Source organism: Coturnix japonica, chromosome 14, assembly GCF_054131305.1.
Source record: "Coturnix japonica strain WE chromosome 14, WE-NBRP24, whole genome shotgun sequence".
Classification (NCBI taxonomy): Eukaryota; Metazoa; Chordata; class Aves; order Galliformes; family Phasianidae; genus Coturnix; species Coturnix japonica.
This window is the reverse complement of record NC_140676.1, coordinates 12,216,257-12,235,435: the sequence shown is the minus strand read 5'-3', so window position 1 is coordinate 12,235,435 and position 19,179 is coordinate 12,216,257. Positions and strand designations below refer to the sequence as shown.

At 42.2% G+C, this 19,179-nt stretch overlaps 1 protein-coding gene across 33 annotated transcripts in view; it reads right to left on the bottom strand.

Moving 5' to 3' along the window:
- The window catches only part of TCF12 (transcription factor 12), a 145,930-nt gene that overhangs the window by 4,235 nt on the left and 122,516 nt on the right, over window positions 1-19,179 (bottom strand). For 8 of the 33 annotated variants that reach the window (XM_085515601.1, XM_015872419.3, XM_085515602.1 and 5 more), the window contains 7 exons: window positions 17,024-17,102; window positions 12,380-12,453; window positions 11,400-11,471; window positions 10,482-10,688; window positions 3,912-4,026; window positions 2,790-2,961; window positions 1,894-2,126 (listed from right to left, as the gene is read on the bottom strand). In XM_085515601.1, the coding sequence (XP_085371727.1) occupies window positions 1,894-2,126; window positions 2,790-2,961; window positions 3,912-4,026; window positions 10,482-10,688; window positions 11,400-11,471; window positions 12,380-12,453; window positions 17,024-17,102 (952 nt within the window). The remainder of the gene's footprint in view (window positions 1-1,893; window positions 2,127-2,789; window positions 2,962-3,911; window positions 4,027-10,481; window positions 10,689-11,399; window positions 11,472-12,379; window positions 12,454-17,023; window positions 17,103-19,179) is intronic. The other 25 variants (XM_085515604.1, XM_015872423.3, XM_085515609.1 and 22 more) reach the window with 7 other exon arrangements.

Sequence of the window (19,179 nt, the reverse complement as noted above, 5' to 3'; positions counted from 1 at the left end):
GCTTTGCTCTAAGAGAGAGAATTTCTGAAGTCAACACTTGTCTTCATACCTCACTTTCACCCCCAAGGAGCCCGATGAGAAACTGACTTCTCTTCATGACATGGCTTTTTCTGTAGGTTTAAATGGAGCCGGCCTCGTTTTAAGAGATATTTAATTACGTAGAAACTTTGAAAGGAACTTAATTTCCAGTCATTCAAGAAACGGAGCTAAAAACACAGTTATAAGCTTAACATCTGAAATGCGTCATTTTGAACAGCATCGATCACAAAACAAGAAGATGCATCGCCAAGAGAGAAAATGGCTGATGCTGTTATATAACACAGTGGGTAAAGCTGCTCTGGATGCCACACAAAGCTGTGTCACTCAGTTTCAGGATGCTTAAAGGACATTGGAATGGTGCAAGGAAAGACTGCGTGAGATGAAGCAGGGAACGGGGCCTTCAAATGCACAGCAAGTAGAGCACAAGGTGAGATGTGTGTGCGAGGAAGGGAAATTTCTCAATTTAAAATGCCTGCAGAGTAAGTCCAAATTAATTGCAAGTATGTTCAGGGAAAAGGTTTCTAACAGTGTTACAGTTTGGAAGCAGCCTCTGACCAAAAGCCAAAGTGATTCCCTTCATTTTCACACAGCCTGTTTTTTGCTTTTTAACCAGTAAAAGCCATTAACGTTCTTCTGGCTTCATAACAGTCCATCTCATCTTGCAGAGACAGAAAAGCATTTTCAGATGAAAAAACCCCAAGGTCAGAGTCCCAGAAATGCTGAGATCAGCTGGTATCTGATCTGCAGAGAAACAGCCCTTTCTGCACATGCCTTGCAAGAATTCTGACTGGAGACACTGTGTTTGTTTCCAGCTGGGTCGGTACAGCTGCCCCAAAATCCTCTGCACACCATCCTTACTGCAAAGTACATCAAAGCTTGCATTAGGTCATTCACTTTGTCACTGCACTGACTTTAAACAATTGCTTTGTTCCACTGCAAGCAGCAAATTTGGAAATAAAGTAAAAATAAGGTACACAAAAATAAGACATTGATGTCATTCAGTGACATCAGAACTCAGAAATGTAGCACTTCAAGTAAATACGACCACTGACATCACCCACATCCAAAAGACACTCCTTGTTCATCCGAGATGCTGAAGATGGTTATTTAACAGCCTGAGGGAGCAGAGAAAGAGGATGCTCACCAGTCTATGTGACAACTATGTGAGGAGCAGTCTCTGAAATTAGGCTTGAGATTAAAAGCCATCAGTAGCTTCTCTGACAGACAAGGATGGGACGGCTGAAAAACTAAATACAATTCCCAGAGGAATCAGCTCTCCTTATAAGAAAGTGAACTACAAAAAGAATTCTTCCTTCTGCAGCTCTCAATAAATGTATTTCTGACCTGGAAAAACCTAAAGGAACTGGGGACAGGTAACACATGCAAAATGAACCCAGACTCCTGCAGGCTTGCTCTTCCTCCCCAGAATACATTTAGTGCAAAGACCTGAGGAAGTGCAGCTAACTCACTGTATTTTAGTATCTCAGTTGTGTGCGGTTCATCTTAAATGACATCTCTTGTTTTGCTAAAGCATCTCTACCTCTGAACCAGCACTGGTTTGAATTGTATAAAGCAAGACGTGTCAATGGCTTCACTAATTCACTTTCAGCACTTGGAAACAAAACGGCTTACTGCACAGGAAAGAAAAAAGATGGAAGTTCACACCCTGCACTCCCTTCCTCCCCTTTTTTTTAAAAAAACAAAAAAAGAAACAAAAACAACCCAAACAATTCCTTGTTTTTCCTCAGCATTCTGTAGCAGTCACACAAGCTGAATGCTTTCAGCAGCTCGTGCCTTGGGCTGCCCAACACTGCTCCATACCGACGTGCTGCAGCACAAGGATGGGCTACTGACCTCTCACTTGCTGCTCTAGACTGAGGATGACGGCCACAGCCTGGTGAAGAATCAGCAGTTTTGTCTGTGGTTTCTCACTCTTCAGATGAAGCTGACACATCCGGCCGAGCTCTTTGAACGCCTCGTTAATGTCTCGTACACGCAAACGCTCTCTGGCATTATTTGCCATTCTTCTCTCCTTTTCTCTTTCTATTTTCTGCTCTGGGTTTAAATCCTCATCTTCGTTAGTACTGCTGCGAGAAAGCATAAATAAAAGTATATCGAAATATCACTCATAATTCGATCGAGTCACCCTGCCAGTTCAGAAGTCTCAGCTGATGAAATTAAAACTTCTTCCTACTTGCTGTATTTCATATTGAAGCTCATGAAACAACCATACAACAGGTTTACATACAGCAGAGCTCCAGTGCTCATCAGCACTCGGGTCAGACCTACCAGGCAGATCCAACAGCATTTCACCTGGTCTGACTCCAGTTCTTTTGTCCACGTTTGGAAATGGAAGGTATGTCACACATACAGTCATACAGCCCCCTGTTCATCAGGACACGGCTCTGCACCACTACTGGCTCCCACTTAAAGTACAAAGACTATCTCAAACACTCCTTGGAACTTGATGATCTGTTCCAACCAGAGCTGTTCCATTCCATCTGTCACGATACTCATCCCTGGGCAGACGGGAGCTGAGACACTTTCTTAAGGGATGTGTAATTTTCAGGTGATTTTCCAGTATATGTAGATGAGTAGATAGTAATACTGCACACTGCCTCTGTATTTCAGCTGCCTATTGACACATGCACTGAGGTAATGCAAAGGCTTTGGAATAAACTTGCTGAGCTTACAGAAAATCTCCAACCAATAATGAAGCACAAATAGTCTCGCTCCTGTCAGTGACCCACCTTGTTCTTCCTCTGGATGAAACCTTGATATCCTTCTGGGAGGACTCATCATCCGATTTCATGTCATCCGATGAGGGGGGTTCATGTATATTTTCATCCTTCTCCTTATGTTCAGACTTGATTTCTGTTGGACCTATAGCCACAGACTGGCTCTGCAAGCCACCTGACAGTGCTGCAAACAAACAAAACCATGTGAGCAGCGTAGGGCCAGGCACCCATCCCTGTCACAAAACCACGCAGACACTGTCAGTGTGAGGCCAGAGCACAGCAGGCAGCCTGGGAAGCCAACACACAGAACTGTGCTCTGCTAACGGGCTGCATATCTGAGAAGGCTTCTTCTCAGGCGCTGGAATGGGCTGCTCAGGGAGGAGGGGAGTCACTGTCCCTGGAGATGCTGAAGAACCAACCCTAATGATTCTATGAACAGGAACAAAAGATAAACCCGAATAACACCGCTGTACCTGGACACGAGTCAGGGGATGTAAAGAGATCATAATTAATCAAGAGCAGCCTAATCACTGAAAGGTGCTGAAAAAGATGGAAGGGCATTTTGAAAAGTACGAAAATTTGCACCTCAGGTCTGGGTTGCAAATCTAAAGGCAGAGCTACAGCTGTAGTGACAGAGGGTTGGGCCTAGGCCAAATCTGCCAGACACATCCCTACGTGGCACAGGCACGATGATGAACGAGCCGACGTCTGTTTCCTATAGCTCACTTCTTTAGGCTGAAAATTAAAGGAACTGTAAACAACTGCATGCAGACACCTCCTTTTACTGGCTGCACTGAAATGGGCATCAGCCCACTGCAGCCCTCTTGGTCAGAGGGAAGGGGCTGCTGTCCTGGATGTGGAGGTTACACCCGCTGACAGCAGAAGGCAGCGGCCACACGTAGGGCCTCTGTGGAAACTGCAACGGAGCAGGGCTGACGTGAGGATGCCCTACAAATTACTGCAGTGATCCCTAACAGTGGTAGCTTATAGTGTCTAAAATTGAAGATAATTTTCTCTTCTCATCTTGCTGATGCTCCTATCCCCTGTACTGACGCACATTCACCATGACCTATAGCCTCACTGGCTCCGGATCATTTCAGACCCTGCTCAGCATTTAGTGTTGCTGAAAGTTACCTCGGTAGCTCTCCTGTGTTTTATGATTTAGTTCCGTGCTCTGAGCAGAAACTGTACTGGGAAGAACCGCGTGGTTGCTGTTGAGGCTGACGCTTTCCTCCCGATGAGCTCCAACCTAAAAGGAAAGCAAAGCAAATATTTCTGTTACAGATTCAATTCAAAGAAAATAGTCCAAAAACCAGAATTTTAAAGGACAAAATATGTGCTGGGTGAGAGGTCAGAGCTCAGGCTGTACCTCAGCAAGGGAAAGATTTAGCTGAAAGATGCTGTGACAGTGTGCCACTTGACAGCAGCATATTGGATTACGCCGCGCTCCAAGCAATGACCAGCACCTGTCTGGAATAATGTAACAACCTCACAGTTTTCTCCAATATTGCCCCACAGAACACTACAAAATTCATTCATTTATACCTGGGAAGGATAAGACTCAGTTAATATTAGATTGCTGTAAGGTGCTGCAACTGTCAACTGCAGTGCTAGTAATAATCTGAGCCCCAGTGGAAAGTCACGGGAGCTGTAATTTTCACTGCATGTGAATGGCTTTTATATACGCACATGGACAAAAGCATTTATTTATATAGATACACATTTAAATACCACAAAAACATCTCATTTTTTAATCGCTGAAACAGGATTAGAAGAGAACCAGATCTAATTTCAGAATGTTATTTTATTTGCTTCAGGATTTTCCTCTCGTTCTCCTCCTTTCTCACCTACACACACTTCACTCTGTCCCATCACTGCACCGAATGGTACCAAAGTAACCCAGCTTTGGAAGCTTTTGATTTAAAGAGCACAAAAGTCCCTTAAATATTTATAATACGACCAATGCAATACATTCAACCAGTTAAAAAATCATAAGAACAAAGATGAGGGATCACACTATTACTTGTACAGTTACAGAACTGCCTGCAGATGAAGCTTTTTACTGGAACGGTAGCAAACATGTCAACTAGAAGATTAAGCCTTTAATTAAATAGGTTTATTGCCTGGAGTTACACATGAGAACCACTGTTTTTCAATAAATCCTTCAATCCTAGTAAACTGCTGAGCTTTGAATCCCTCTTGAGTAATTAATGCAGCTTTTACCTTTCATGTCTTAGTATGGATTTTACCCAGAGAGAGATAAATACCCTTATGCAAGTTTATCCTTTGTTTAATATACACTCGTTCCTGTAAGCTAACACAGGAACAGAAACGGAACGGGGGACCCCCCCCAACCCACAATCCCATCAGGTCGCTCCGTGCTGCAGAGAATCACAGCCGGCACAATATCCGCTGCTCTGAGCTACGCGTCCATCGGCCTCAGCACAGCCCTGTGAGCAGCTCCCCGAGGGGCAGCCAGCCCCGTCCCACTGCAGGCACAGCCGTGCTGCACGCAGCTCCAGAACCGAGCCGGCAAGGGACCACCCTGCTGCGGTGTGTTTTCCTTTCTCCTCCTGGTCACGCTTAGTCCTAACACAGCAGGGTGCTTTTATTCAAGCTACAAACTATCCGTCACCTCCAGCACAAGTTTTTTCCTAAACTTCCTTCTTAAAGGAAGAAAAAAAATTCTCACAGCTGTGCCCAAAGCCAACAGCCGCCAGGAGCCGGGCAACTTTCAGCCCTAGAGGAGCAACAGACTAACACATTTATTGTGATAAAGGCAGAAAATAGATTAGGAAAAAAAAAAAAAGATGATGCTTCAGTTGTTTGAAACAGGTTTACAAACCCAAAGCACGCTATGTAGATTAATGAGATCCGTGCAGGGCTCTCGTGGGCTGCAGCACTGCAGAACTGACTGTAGTGTGTTGATCTCTGATGGGTGACACAGGGGATACCAAGGGGGGCCAACAGGAGCCCAGACCAACACACGCTGGAGTTGCTGCATCCCACCCCGCACCCAGGAGCTCCATCTGGTCCAACAGACACCACACAGTGACGGCTCAGGGGCTCCACTCTGCAGCTCCTGCCTCCACACCAGGTTGGTACAGTAAGTCTGCTTTTGGTTTATTGCCCTCCGCTCACATTTCACAAGAAGAAAAAAAGACCCCAGTGTTTATGTTTAAATGGAGCACAACTTTTGAGCTTCCCTGACATCTTCTGAAAGACATTCCATACCACCACGACGTCTTTTCCTTATTTTGGCACGCAACCACAGGGCTGGACAGAGGGCCCAGCACCCCTGTGCTGCCCGCTGTGCTGCTCTCCTCACGCTCTGACCTGGGCCCCTCGCTGCTGCTGCTCACAGAAACGCCCGCACAGCACCTCAAGGGCACACAGGGACCGAGCAGCTCTGCTGTATCTGAATGCATTTACATGCGTTCCAGCCCCCTGCCTGCTCCTGCCTGCCAGAGGCGGAGGGGCGGCTCAAGCTGCAATCTGGACTATTTCAGCATAATGACGTTAGCAGAGCTCTCTTTGTAACCCGATTCCTCCCACGAATGTTTCTCCTCCACTTCCTGGCGCACGCAGCTCTCCCAGCGCCCACCATCCCTGCACAGCGCTCGGCCAGTGGCTGCACCAGCAGCGGGTCCTGCAGGGCCGCTATGGGCACACAGCTGAGCCTGGCCCAGCACTGAGAGCCACCACGGGACCACGGCAGGACCACGGCAGGACCATAGCGTGCCAGGCAGAGACACGGCTCCGTCCCACCTCACAGCCGCAGCATGGTGTGCGGGTCCCCAGGCAGCACTTCTGATGTGGGCTGTTAAAACTGCACTGTCCCACCAGTAATGACTTGCAGCAGTCAGTTCTATAAGGAAACTGAGTTAATTCATCCTCTCGTAAGCTGATGTAGCCTGATTTTTGTGATCTCTCTCCAATAAAACCTGAATACTCTGTGCAGCGTAGAAGCCACCAAAAAGCTGGATTGGGCTCACAAAGCTACAGCGTCAAGGCCAGGATGTTTTAGAAACACTTTGAAAAGAGACCAGCCCAGAAATTGGGCCTGTTAAAAATACGTGTATGTAAATCACTCACATGTTCACTGAGGTGCATTTGTTCTCTATATAATTAAGAGCTAGTGAATAGTCAGGAATTACAGCAAGCCCAAGGTTTATCTCGGTCAGTAAAACCACAGCCTGCGACAAGCAGCACTCCTATATGCACAACTGCCCCGCTGCTGTATTTATTTGTAGGAGCCAACAGCCCACACACAATCAGACTTGAGATCAGGAGTGCAAATCTGAGCCTGGCCAATGCAGCAGTGAGGTCTGAGATCTAAAGCAGAGCACAGGGCTCCGAGCTTTGGACAGCAGAACAAAGCTGGGCAGCACATGGCGGGGATGGCACAGTGCTGCCTGCAGGACACGGCGATGCGGCGCAATGGAAACCTGCTGTTAATCACCGGCTCCACTCGCGCTGCAGCTTGATTAAAAGCCTTTACTCATATTCCCTCTTGGACCTATCCAAGCATATTTAGAAATATATGCACTTCCCAAGTCACGGCAGCCTGCCACTTCGGCCACAGTCACCAGCATCATTTTAACTACAGCAAATGTAACAAAGACAGTCAAAAGGACTTGGAATGAGGATTTTTACATGGCAGACGGCTCAGAGCCCGCCGGGAAGCACCAGTTCTGGCAGCGCTTGGGCAAGAACAGAGCCTGGTGCTGGCGGAGCCGCCCAGGTGCCTGCGACTGGGGATTGAGTTTCATCCTTAACTGAGTTTCCAGGCCTTTTATTTATTTATTTTTAATCAATTCAGGCTGTTCTTTTTCCATTGTATTGCAACGACAAATAAAAAGCAGCTTGAATAAGAACAAAAAGACTATTACTTCTTAACTTTTCAATAATACATGAAATAAAATACAAATCAACTTCAAAGGCCACTTAGCAAATATTTGATGAGGTTGAGATATTAAAAATCTATTTGAATAAGTCTAATGGGCAGCCCAGCTAAAAAGAAAACAAGAACATTCGCAGCGAACAGGAAATGAAGTCAACCAGAGTTTTAAAATAAATCTGGCTCGAAAATTAAGCAAATGTTACAATAAAACCATGTCTGGTTACGCTAATTACATAAAAAGGAGTTAAATTACTCATTTCCTAGCTCCTTCTGCCAACATCATCTTCTTCAAGGGAAATTCAATTTATTTTTTCCCTTTTCCTTGCTACAGAACAAAACTGTTTTGTAGGAAGATCCTGCCATCCCGCCCAACCCCCCTCAAGGAAGTTTCACTTATTGGCGAATCCCACTGAACACTTCTCGACCAGAAAGCCTGACCAGCACATCAGGCAAACAAACAAAGGGAAAATAGCTTAGCAACGGTGCCAATTCTAGCTGCGCTATTAGCCAGTACTTACCATTACCCTAACGTCTGCAGGAGGCACTCTACAACTAAGAGAAATGTCATTTCTGAAACAACTCTAGCTCTCACAGTTCAGCTTTGTGCCGTATACTCTGCTCTTTCACGGCCCTATTTCAGGAAAACAAACTCTACAATAAGTGCTCTTGGGGACGAGCAGGTAACGAGCAGCCCCAGCATTACACCTCATGCTTCTGCAGCACCAACGATGCAGCCGCTGCTGATAAAACCCCTCAGTTCCCCTACAGCCCCATGTGCCACCCTCTGCTCTGCTCTGCCTGCAGGTCGGGACTCCAGCCCAAGTCGTGCCGAGTTCCTGCAATTGCAAATGATGACCAAGGTGCTCTTTGAGGCTGGGCAAGGCTGCAGCAGGATGCTTTCTGACAGCCAATATTTCTGATGTAACAAAATTAAAGTCAATCCAAGAAATTCTTTAGCTGACTTTTTTGTTTTTTAAAACCAAAACTGATCTGTGAGTTGGTTTCACCCAGTGAAGGGAAAATACTAAAGGAAATCCTTTTTTAATTTCCTGACCTAAAGATATTCCTATCAGACAGCAACCATTCTTCAATTGAAACTGCAGAACGATCATCATAAGATAAATCAGGTTTATATTACATTTAATTACACAATAACATTAAACTACAGCAGATCAAGGAAACTTCATTTGTTTTGGAGAGTCATTTTCTACTGTCACCTATTTTAATCAGCACTGAGCTGATAAATGCAGCACAGCTCAGTCTCCACCAGCAGACTTGGGTGCATTCTGGCTCGGTGTGTATCTGACTGAGAGGTGTCAGAAGGCTTCACAAGCTGCAGAACAATTTTATCACTGCAGTTTCAGTCACTTGTTTTACCCTACACCACAAAAGCCTAAGAGAAAAGTTTCCCTTTGTATGGCTGTATTTCAGCCTATTCTAGAACACAGTACAACTTTCCCTCCAGCAGCGTTTTAAATATTAACTATGAGGCAGTATTAAAAAAAATTCTGAAGTATTTATGTATCATTTCCTTCATTACTAAAAGCAACTGTGAACTTGTACAGAGATCTAAAGCTGGATATGCCATTGGAAAAGCAACCCCCCCCCCCCCATGGCCCCCAAACACACGCAGCTTATAGAAAGTAACCAGTTCTTTTTGATGTTTACTGCAGCAGTTCTGAAATTAATATAACTGGATGTGTGACGTGCGAATGGGAGAGCCTGGAACTAATTCTGTTTTATAGAATACAAACCCTTCAGCAATCGGGGTACCTAATTATTTTGATGATAGGTGAAATTTTGCCTTGATCACACAGTACCCAGCTGCGAATCTGTTTTATAACAGAAAATTTCACAGCATGTAACTGGTCTTTAAAGTTACACTGTAAACATGCAAACACATGGCACCGCTAAAATAAGCATGTTTTTAAAAAGCTCTTTTTTTTTCCCCCGTCACTATTTTTGAGAAGAGGGGAATGAAAAGAAAGAAAAAGGGAAGTGAGCAACTCCACAAACATCCCTCATTTACCATACAATGCCTTCAACGCGTTTCTGATCTCTGAAAAGCTCAACTACATTTTCCTTTCAGAATAGTTCACATTTTTAAAGAAACTAAAAGGGACAATTGAATTATTTAACTCTTCTTGGGGATTAATCTGAAAGTTGTTTCCTCTTCATTGTTACTTACTCTACAGCTGTGCTCAAACTCCTTTTCATTTAGGGGGAAAAAAAACAGTTTAATTTTTGAGCCTGCACACACTACGGTTCCACATTCCAACAGCTTCCTCCCAGTCCTCTGCCAGCATCTGCTATTGAAGACTAGTTCCAATTTACAATAAACAGCTTTTCCAGACCAGAACACTTGAAATTCAGTCCTTCTTGACTGCTTTTCCCATTCAATCTCCCTATTCACCATTTCAAGGAGAAAACTGTTCTGCCAATTATTACACATCTGGAAAAAATGCATGTATAAGCTGAAACGCTCTCAGCAGAAAGTTTCAGCTTTCCGCATATGGTCACAGCAGGATTTTATGGGCCACTGACCAGGCCAAAGTCTAAGTTTTCCCATCTTTCTCCTCCCCCCTCATATCTGCCCACCCCCACTCCAAGCCCTCTAATTGGAAACCCATAGCAGGTGCAAGCTGCCCGCCATCTTTTTCTCTACAATAACCTCTAGTAGTTTTTTCTTGATAAATATTAATCCCAGAGTCCCATTTTCACTAGACAGGCTCCACGATCCCTCACACACACCAGCTGTAACAGCTTTGCACAACTACATGCACGTTTAAAAATAGTATTACCATTGATGCTTGTCTGTTGGCTGCTACAAGGCTAGATGCTCCATAACTTGAGTTCAGGCTTCCAATTGGCCCATTATGGGATGGTCCCAATAAACTGTGTATATCTCCATGGCCACCTGATAGGCTTGTTGAAGGCCCCACAGCATGATTTCGTAGTACGTGGATGGCATCATCGAGTCTGTCCAAGCGATCCTCCATTCGAGACTGCTGTTGGGATTCAAGAGGACCAGCAACAGTCATTACTGAGTAATTCTGCAGGCTGCTTTTACCGTAACAGCTTCTACCTCAGAGACATTAAAGAAAGAAGATGAAATACAGTATCAAAAGGCTTCAAAAGCACCTACCAGCACTACAAACAAACAGGAAAAAGGAAAGATATCTGGAGATTTTGCTTGAGATAGCATTCATTCCACAAATAGGTGGCAGCTTTTAAAGTGAAGCTTATTACAAGGTTAATATTACTTAGCTTCCATTACATGGCATGAACAAGAAAAAAGGAAGTGCTACAAAATACACTAATACCGGGCAAGAAAGAATCATCACCAGCAAATCAGCCTCAACACATCGGTAACAACTAAGAGAGGCAGGGGCTTTTTGAGAGCCAGTGTCACAAAAAGACTGGACAAAAGTTACTTTCTAAAACTGATCTTTAACAGATATTTCAGAAATAAAACCAAGTTCCGAATGTTACCACACAGCAGGTTTCTGCCTTACATTTATTTTTGGAGACCAAAAAAAGAAAAAGAAAAAAAAAAAAGAAAAACCAATTCTGACATTGCAGCTCTCTAGAAACTGAAAGAGCAGAATGTTGGAGTCAAAGGATGGGTCATGGGCTACACTCATTTAAGATTTTAATGGGGAATCCGAAGGAAGCATTAATTGAAACACAAAAAGGCACCATCTAAATTGAAATAGTACCTCACAGACATCCTTTAAGAAGGACATTGCATCTTGCAAATGCTCGTGAAGTTGCTGTTCAACTCGATTTTTCTGGCAAAGTCAAGACAGAACAGGAAGCAAAGCATAGGTTAAGATTAATTCAAAAAAGAGGTGAGGAAACAGCTGATGTGCACGTCAGCAATAAATTGTTAGTCAAGTTAATGCAACAGAAATCTGATTATATCAAGATAAGAAAAGGCTAATATTTAACACTGCCGGTACGTTAGCATTCTAAGATGTACGTATCAATAAAATATAACTGCAAAAATATCCAAGAGAAAATTGATTTACATTTATCCTTGTTAGACACAGGAGAAGAAATTATCTGTGTGGAAACCAGAAATAGGCACAAGTATTCAAAACCCTTCTCAGTGCTCCCTCAGAAGTTTCCCCTTTCCCTCCCAACGCTGCATCAGAGATTTAAGGAGTCAGTAACTTAAAGCTTGTGCTGAAGCTACAAATCCACTTTAAGTTCACGAGAAATTATTTTGTTTTTCTGTAAAATGTTCCACTAATTAATAAATGAACATTACCTAATAAGCAATAATAAAATCTATTAATACTTTAATGACAGGGTAATGAAAACAAGCCCAAGGGATTACCATTTCAAGGAGAGAGAGGGGGAAGGACAAGTAAACGTGAAGGCATGAAGTCTTTATCTGTTCTGCAGACTGAACTTTAGATAAGAATTAGCCGTGGATTTGTGAAAAGGTACCAGAATCTCATAACAGTGCTTTAGCACCAGCTGTCCTCAGCACAGAAGCCTGATGCCCAAGGAACAGATGGTGAAAGACACACCCTGCACGTCTTATATTGTTCAACTGAACAGGCCATTTGTTAGCAAAGAATTCATTTGTAATGCTATCCTACTGTTCCCGTTAATGATATGCAGGATTTACACAAAAACAAGCCTTCAACTCGTAAGTAAAAAGTAGTATGCTGCTTTCAACAGCTCTTACCAGGGAGTGTAGAGAGTTTTCATAGTTTGGAGATGAGGGGGCTTGTCCTCCACTCCTAGACCACTGACTGGCACCTGTCAAAATTGTCTAGGTTAGCTCGCAGATTTATGCAGCATAAGCAGGAAACAGATGCTATACTTCTTAACATAATTAAAACCAACATATTCTGCATAAAGGTAAGCCAACATATGGGTTTACAAAGGAGGACAAATTCCTTCATTCTGTCTCACTGAGGGATAATTTTTGTATCCTGACATCTGTAGGGTGAGATGCATTACGGATGACAAAGCAGTGACAGCTTCAGATTACTTCAACAATACAAAAATTAACCCAACAGTTACACACAGTACCTGAAATTCCTGCCCCGAGTTAAGTCTGCATTAAAAACAGCCCGTTTCCTTTCCCTTCAGGTTACCTTCAGTGTGCGTAAACGTGTCTTAAACAGCCCGGCAGAAGTTTACATCAAAAACATTTAAAGAAATCCAATGGATGCTGAATTAATGATAACCAAAAAGTTATTTTTATAGGACACCTCCCTATTACAGAAGAAATCTTAAAGTAGGACCTAAAAGCTTTTTCTGCCTTGTCTATTAGGAGCACTTTTATTTATCCATTCAAAAAAATAATAAAAATAAAAATAAATAAAATCAGATCGCAGCGTGTTCCAAGTTTGGAAGAGTTTCCATTTATTTCAGATATACTCATGGTAAACTGGAGTAGATTTCATTTCAGTTCAAGAATCACTCACCATACAGCAAATCCACTTAGATCCACGTTAGCTATGTACTGCAAAGGCGGTACATACCAATTCTAATCTGAATAAATGGACTTAATTGCTATGTAAAATTTAGAAGTAACAAGATGTGAAATGCAATAACTAATAAAGCAGTACTTTTAAAACAAAGACCGAAGTTGTACAGCATGCATTTTTCTCAACAACAATGCATCTTTTATAAAGATACTACATGAAATTCTGTGTCCATTAGAGACAGCTTCCTTTCAGCCATACAAATGTAATAATAAAGCAATTACATTAATAAATTATGGACATACAATCCAAAGCAGCTCATTAAAGGAAGAGCCTGTGGGCTTGTTCTTTCAATAACAGCCAGAGCTCTACGTCTGGAAAACTGGGAAAGGTTTAATAACATTACAGTTCCTTTGTTCAGAGAGCTGCAAGCAGTTACCTTCTACAGACAGGGTTTTATTTAAGAAAAGGACTATAGCTTTCACGGCCATTAAAATATCCAAGTATTTCCTTGCTAACTGAAAAAAAAAATCAGAATAAAACATCTCCAGTTTCACAGCAGCTCAGAGCTCCTCTAACTGTGCTCTGTTTCTCTTTTAAAATACCACGATATCAGAGAGGAAGGTTATCATGACAAATTTTCACACTGGAACTCCGAGTCTGGACCTGCAGTTCCCCTCTGCGTTACTGACAGGAATAATGCCTAGAGCTGAAGTTGTTTTTGCAAAGTATTGCTGAGACAGCTCTAGAATGCATGCACTTGTTTTAATGTTTGAATTTTTGTTTGATCCAAATTTCATTTCTAGAGACGAGACCATAATTAAGGCCTTAATAAGAGCTTGCTACTATCAGGACTGAGCGTGCTACATCCTACAGCAAAGCACCAGCTGAATATTGAGCAGGGAGGCAAAGCGTTAAGAAAACACGTAACCCAATGCTCGCACAACCAGTTTGATCCTGTTTTTGAATGGAAAACGGTGTTGCTTCCTTAAAGAAAGCCCAGAACAAAACTATGGGTGGGAGCTCTCAAAAAGAAAACCAAACCAAGGCAAAAACCCGTTCTCCTCTCAACCAAACACCCCAACTGGAACCTGCAGTGTTTAACAGCACCTCTAGTAACGCTAGAGCGCTTTGGAAGCACTGCGCGTTCTGCTCCCATGTCTGCAGGTTGCCAGATGGCACTGATTTCCTGCTTCCCTCATTCCACTCCCCCTCAGAGAAGTTTGCGCATGAAATCCACCAATTATGTTAAAAAGCATCCTGGCACCACAAGCCCTGCAATTAACAACTGCAGCTTTTAGTGCAGCACCAACACAGCAGCATGAAAAAACAAATAAGCCGGGCAAGTGCTGGGATTTACAGGGGTCATCGGCAGTAATCATGGTAGTATTGTTCCTCCCTCTGAATCTCCCCAGCACTAATCCCCGTGCTCCCCTTTCAAACAAACACACACCCCAGACAGCCAAGGGCTCCTCCAGCATCCTCAGAACTGCACAACCATTCTGATGGCGCTGAGCCTGACAGGAGGATTCGTAAAGCACTGCGGCTCCCACTGATCAATTCTGTACGTAGATTTCATGTACATGCATGCAGTCATTAGAAGTATGCAATAAGTAAGACGTACAATTAGAAATGAAGTGAGGGTACTGGAGGGTTTTCATCACGTCGTCTTCAAAATTTCTGCTTTTATTAAAAAATTGGTAACCCTATATGCAAAGAACTCAGCAACAAAAACATTTAATACTCCATCTTGGCCACATGCACTTTAGTGCCTCATGGAGTTACTTCATCTCTACTTCACAACAGAGGGATAGGAGAACTGTGCCCTACTCCAAGCCCAAGCAGTAAGAAGCCTAGGGAAACAAAGACCTACCTGCCACATTGGGAAAAAGATAATCGTGGCTAAAATGCTTTAAAATACATTATTTTAGTCTACCTAATACATTTGTTTTTATCTGCAGTAACTTCTTGGGTCAGGACAGAAAATGGCTACCAGGAGTATAAATAACAATAAATAGAGTAGTAATTACTTTACATTGTGCCTGACTGTATTCTTAGTGACTCATCTGGGAATAAAGATAAAAGTCCAGATTCATAAATGAAGGTAATTAACTACTGGAGCAATTTACCAAAGGCTTGATAAATTCTGTATCACTGAAATTAAAGGGGGAAGGCAGAAGGGGGGAACATGGATAATTGTAAAGCAGATGCTAAGTCTGTGGTTGAGTAGGACTTCAGCATTATCTGCTTCTATCAACTGCTCTCTGAGTCACCAGAACCTGGAATAAAGAATGTAAATCAAAGCACAAATGGAGGAGTTTTACACTTAGCAGACATTCCCACAAAGGCGTTAATGGAAAAATCCAAATTTTAGAGACCTGAAACCTTCATTCCAAACCCAGCTCTTTCCTGCTCAGCAAATGTAGGTGTGGTATCTCATCAGGAAACTTAAAGTGGCATCTTCCAAACTGTAAATACTCTGAAATGTCAGAACATTTTTCCTCAGCCACAGAGCTGTTTTCAGAATTTGCTTTCATGTTACGAAAGACAAGAGTAAGAACTTCCTGGTCTGGCCTGCCTTTTCAGCAAGACGTGGCTACACAAGACCCTTTTGTCAACTGTAATCACTAAATCAAAACCTCCATTAATCCCATAATTACTCAATTTATCATGGATTTTTCATTTACAGAAAAAACACCCAGAACAGCTGTTCAGGTATGCCATATCAGATACTCCCTAATCCATTAAGTCCACAGATAACCCAAACAGTGATCATTAAACACTGGTGACGTATGGATGATTCACATTTTCTGAGTGACATTAAATACACAGACAGGCAAATTCACATCCATATGTGTATGTCTGGACTTCACGTGCAGTAACTTGACTGACTGACTCACCTAGATTACATTACCCATGTTTTCAGCTAAACTCATTCTGTACATCTCTCACTAGAAGCTCATGTTATTAAAAAACAAAAGGAAACAAAGCAACTGTGGCAAAAAACGTGACCATCAGCTAGGAATACGCAGGGGTATTTTAAGCGACTGAGAATGGGAAATGTTTTACAAACTTTAAATAATTCAGCAAACTGCACTAGAGGAAAGAACAGGGTTAAAGTTACATCATCTTGCTTGTAATTCTAGTTCTTTGTTAAACAACAAATTTAAGTCAATGGAGCTTTCACAGTCCTCTCTGTACAGAGAACAGCTGTTCAACTTTTACTAGACAGCTGAGGCCACAGTATCTGTGAAAGCTGCACTACCCACTAATAGCTGTAGGCAGCTGCCCACAGTTCATCTCCACACTGGAATGCTTCTTCCCACATTCACACCAGTAACACACAAAGCACAGGTGACAGAGGTGCCTGTAATACACAGCATTTATTCTGAAAGAATGCCAGAAATTCTTCTCCCATAGAATGAAAGCATTCATGAAAGATATGAATGAAAAGCTACCCTGTGTAAAAAATGATCTCATAAACTACTGTATTTTCATTAGAGGGAACAAACACCTGCTGTGTGTGTCGCTGAACGCTGCCACAGAGTTTCTACATATAGCTTAAAACAACAAATACACAAATCACTTTCGCTTCCTTCTCTGCAACAGCACAGATCTGCACAGACATTTTTATAGCTGATTTAGTAGTAGTATATGGTTAACCAATGTTTTCTAAGATCACTTTAGTAGAACTAATTTTCCATGTCAATTGTCAGGATTTAAGTGAATGCTCATAAAGTATTTACAAATCTGGATTTATAAAGCTAGGCCTAGTGCAATGGAAAAACAAACAAAATACAGAATTAACCACATAGGGAAGCTACTGCTGCTCCCACTGTGATTCCAAGGAGGTTGCTTAGAACAACAAACAAGGTACTTGCAAACAGTATGTATACCTGTAAGAGGCGATGGCGATCCAACTGGTGTTGATGGATTTGATGGAAAACTACTGCTGGTATGATCAGGAGAATAAATCTAACAACAGACAAGAAGTTTGTATATCAATACATATCATAATACAATGTAAAAGAGCTACAAGGATTTCTTTACATGCTTTTTAATTGACACTCCTGATGCTGGCTTGACAAAAAATAAAAATAAAAAAAATCCAAAAAACCCCCAAGCCACAGTTCTGCTTTTTACACTTTAGACTGTCCAGAGAACTTTCATTTTAAGGTAGTTGTCAAAAATAATCACAGCCTGTATTTGGCAGTTACACAAATATAACCATCTTCCTGCTACTTTAACGGCAGGAGCTTCAGGGTTTTTTTTTAATCAATGAAGGTGAACAATACATGCAAACCATATGTAACAGTACATAGAAAATCAAATCATTTCAGAAAAACATAGAGGAATAACAACTTCCCGGTCTTTGTGAGAGAAAAGCTTTTATAAGTCAATGTATTAACTTCTAAAAATTCATTCATGACATAAAATTGGGAGAAAGCATTCAGCTCTCATTACTGTCCATACCTCCCAACATAAAACCATGTGGAATTGTTGCTTTTAATACATACTGCAGCACATTCAATTCTTCTTATTTTTGTATCAGTTGCTCCCTTAAGATAAGAAATCTCCACTTGCAATAAGTTAATTCTTGCTATTAACGTAATAAAATGTCCCCATAAAAATTGAAGATATAATACCCAAAGCTCTAATGAGAACTTAAAATTTCAAGTTTCTTCAGGAAGTCATTTTGCAAAAGGAATTGAACAGACTCAGAAGCTGGCTACGGACTGCAGAACATATTCTGTACAGGTCATCAGTTCAAACCTGTTTTACTTGAGCAGAGACCAGGATTCGTTAGTCATCAGACAGCAGTTAGGAAAATCTTCCCTGGCAGAGTGGTTGATGTCTCTTCACACAGACAATGACATTTCAGCATTGAGCTGACAACTGAGACTCGGTGAAGCTGCATATTCTGTTTTGTGAACTGACAAAAGCAGGACCCAATAAACCAGACGCCCCTTCCTGGCCTGTCATACTTTCACATTAGGAAAGACTCTCACCTTCCTAGCAGAAACACCTCATCCCTTTCACACACGCTACATAAAACATTCTGAGAAGAACAAACAACATCGCTACAAAATAAATCCACTCAGCATCAGTACGAGAACTGCAAGGATCTCCACAGACAGATTAGACACTGAAAAATAAAATTCTGTCAGGATAAAGGAGCTTCAGCTCTCTTTGAAACTGACTGTTCTCCAGCACTTCACCTGCTTATTTTATTTCACCGTATTTTCTAAGAAGGAAAAACAACAGTAGCAGCAGAAAAAGCCGCAAACAAACCACGAAGCCAGAACTCATCCTGCATGCATCCCTGGCTGCTCTGCTGTTAAATGACCAATGATGAACAACCCTGACACCTTCTGCCAGGCTTAAACGGTAACATGCCTCATTTTACTGCAACAAATGAGACTCCTCCTCCTATCAGTCATGGTCCATTCCGATCAGCAGGGTGCCAATATGCCAGGGCCTAATGAAAAGGCTCTCAGACAAAAGCCGCACAATTGAGAGCCGGCAGAGCCAAACCTCGGAGCTGTTAGTCCAATTTTTTAAACACTACAGTGTACATTTCAGTTAGGCTTTGTTATGCTAATGTTATTGAGTCTAAAGCAACAAAGAAACTTAATTCATGAATTACTTTTAGAAGTCAACTTCCCTACATTTTCTCTCCTTTTGTGAGGGGACCAGTGGCTATTTAACTACCAGACCGTACAAAGGCCTTTACCCCAGTTCTGAGGTAGGAATCAAAACATAAGTTATCACAAAGAGGTCTGATATAATCAGCAAAGTTAAACAGCCCTCCTGTTTGATCTCCTCTAAATTAAAGACCAAGTGTTTTGATTTGGCATTAGGCGATGAAATAAACCAGATGTTTCTCCTGCCATATAACCCTCCGTGGGCACAATCTTAAAGGGTTATTGTCTGGCAAATGTTCAGGGAAACACATTAGAAATGGCACGAATACCCAGATTTTCTTTTCTTTCTATCTATACTAGTTCATTATCCAAACTAATGCATAATCCACAGGGCTTTGGGAACTTTG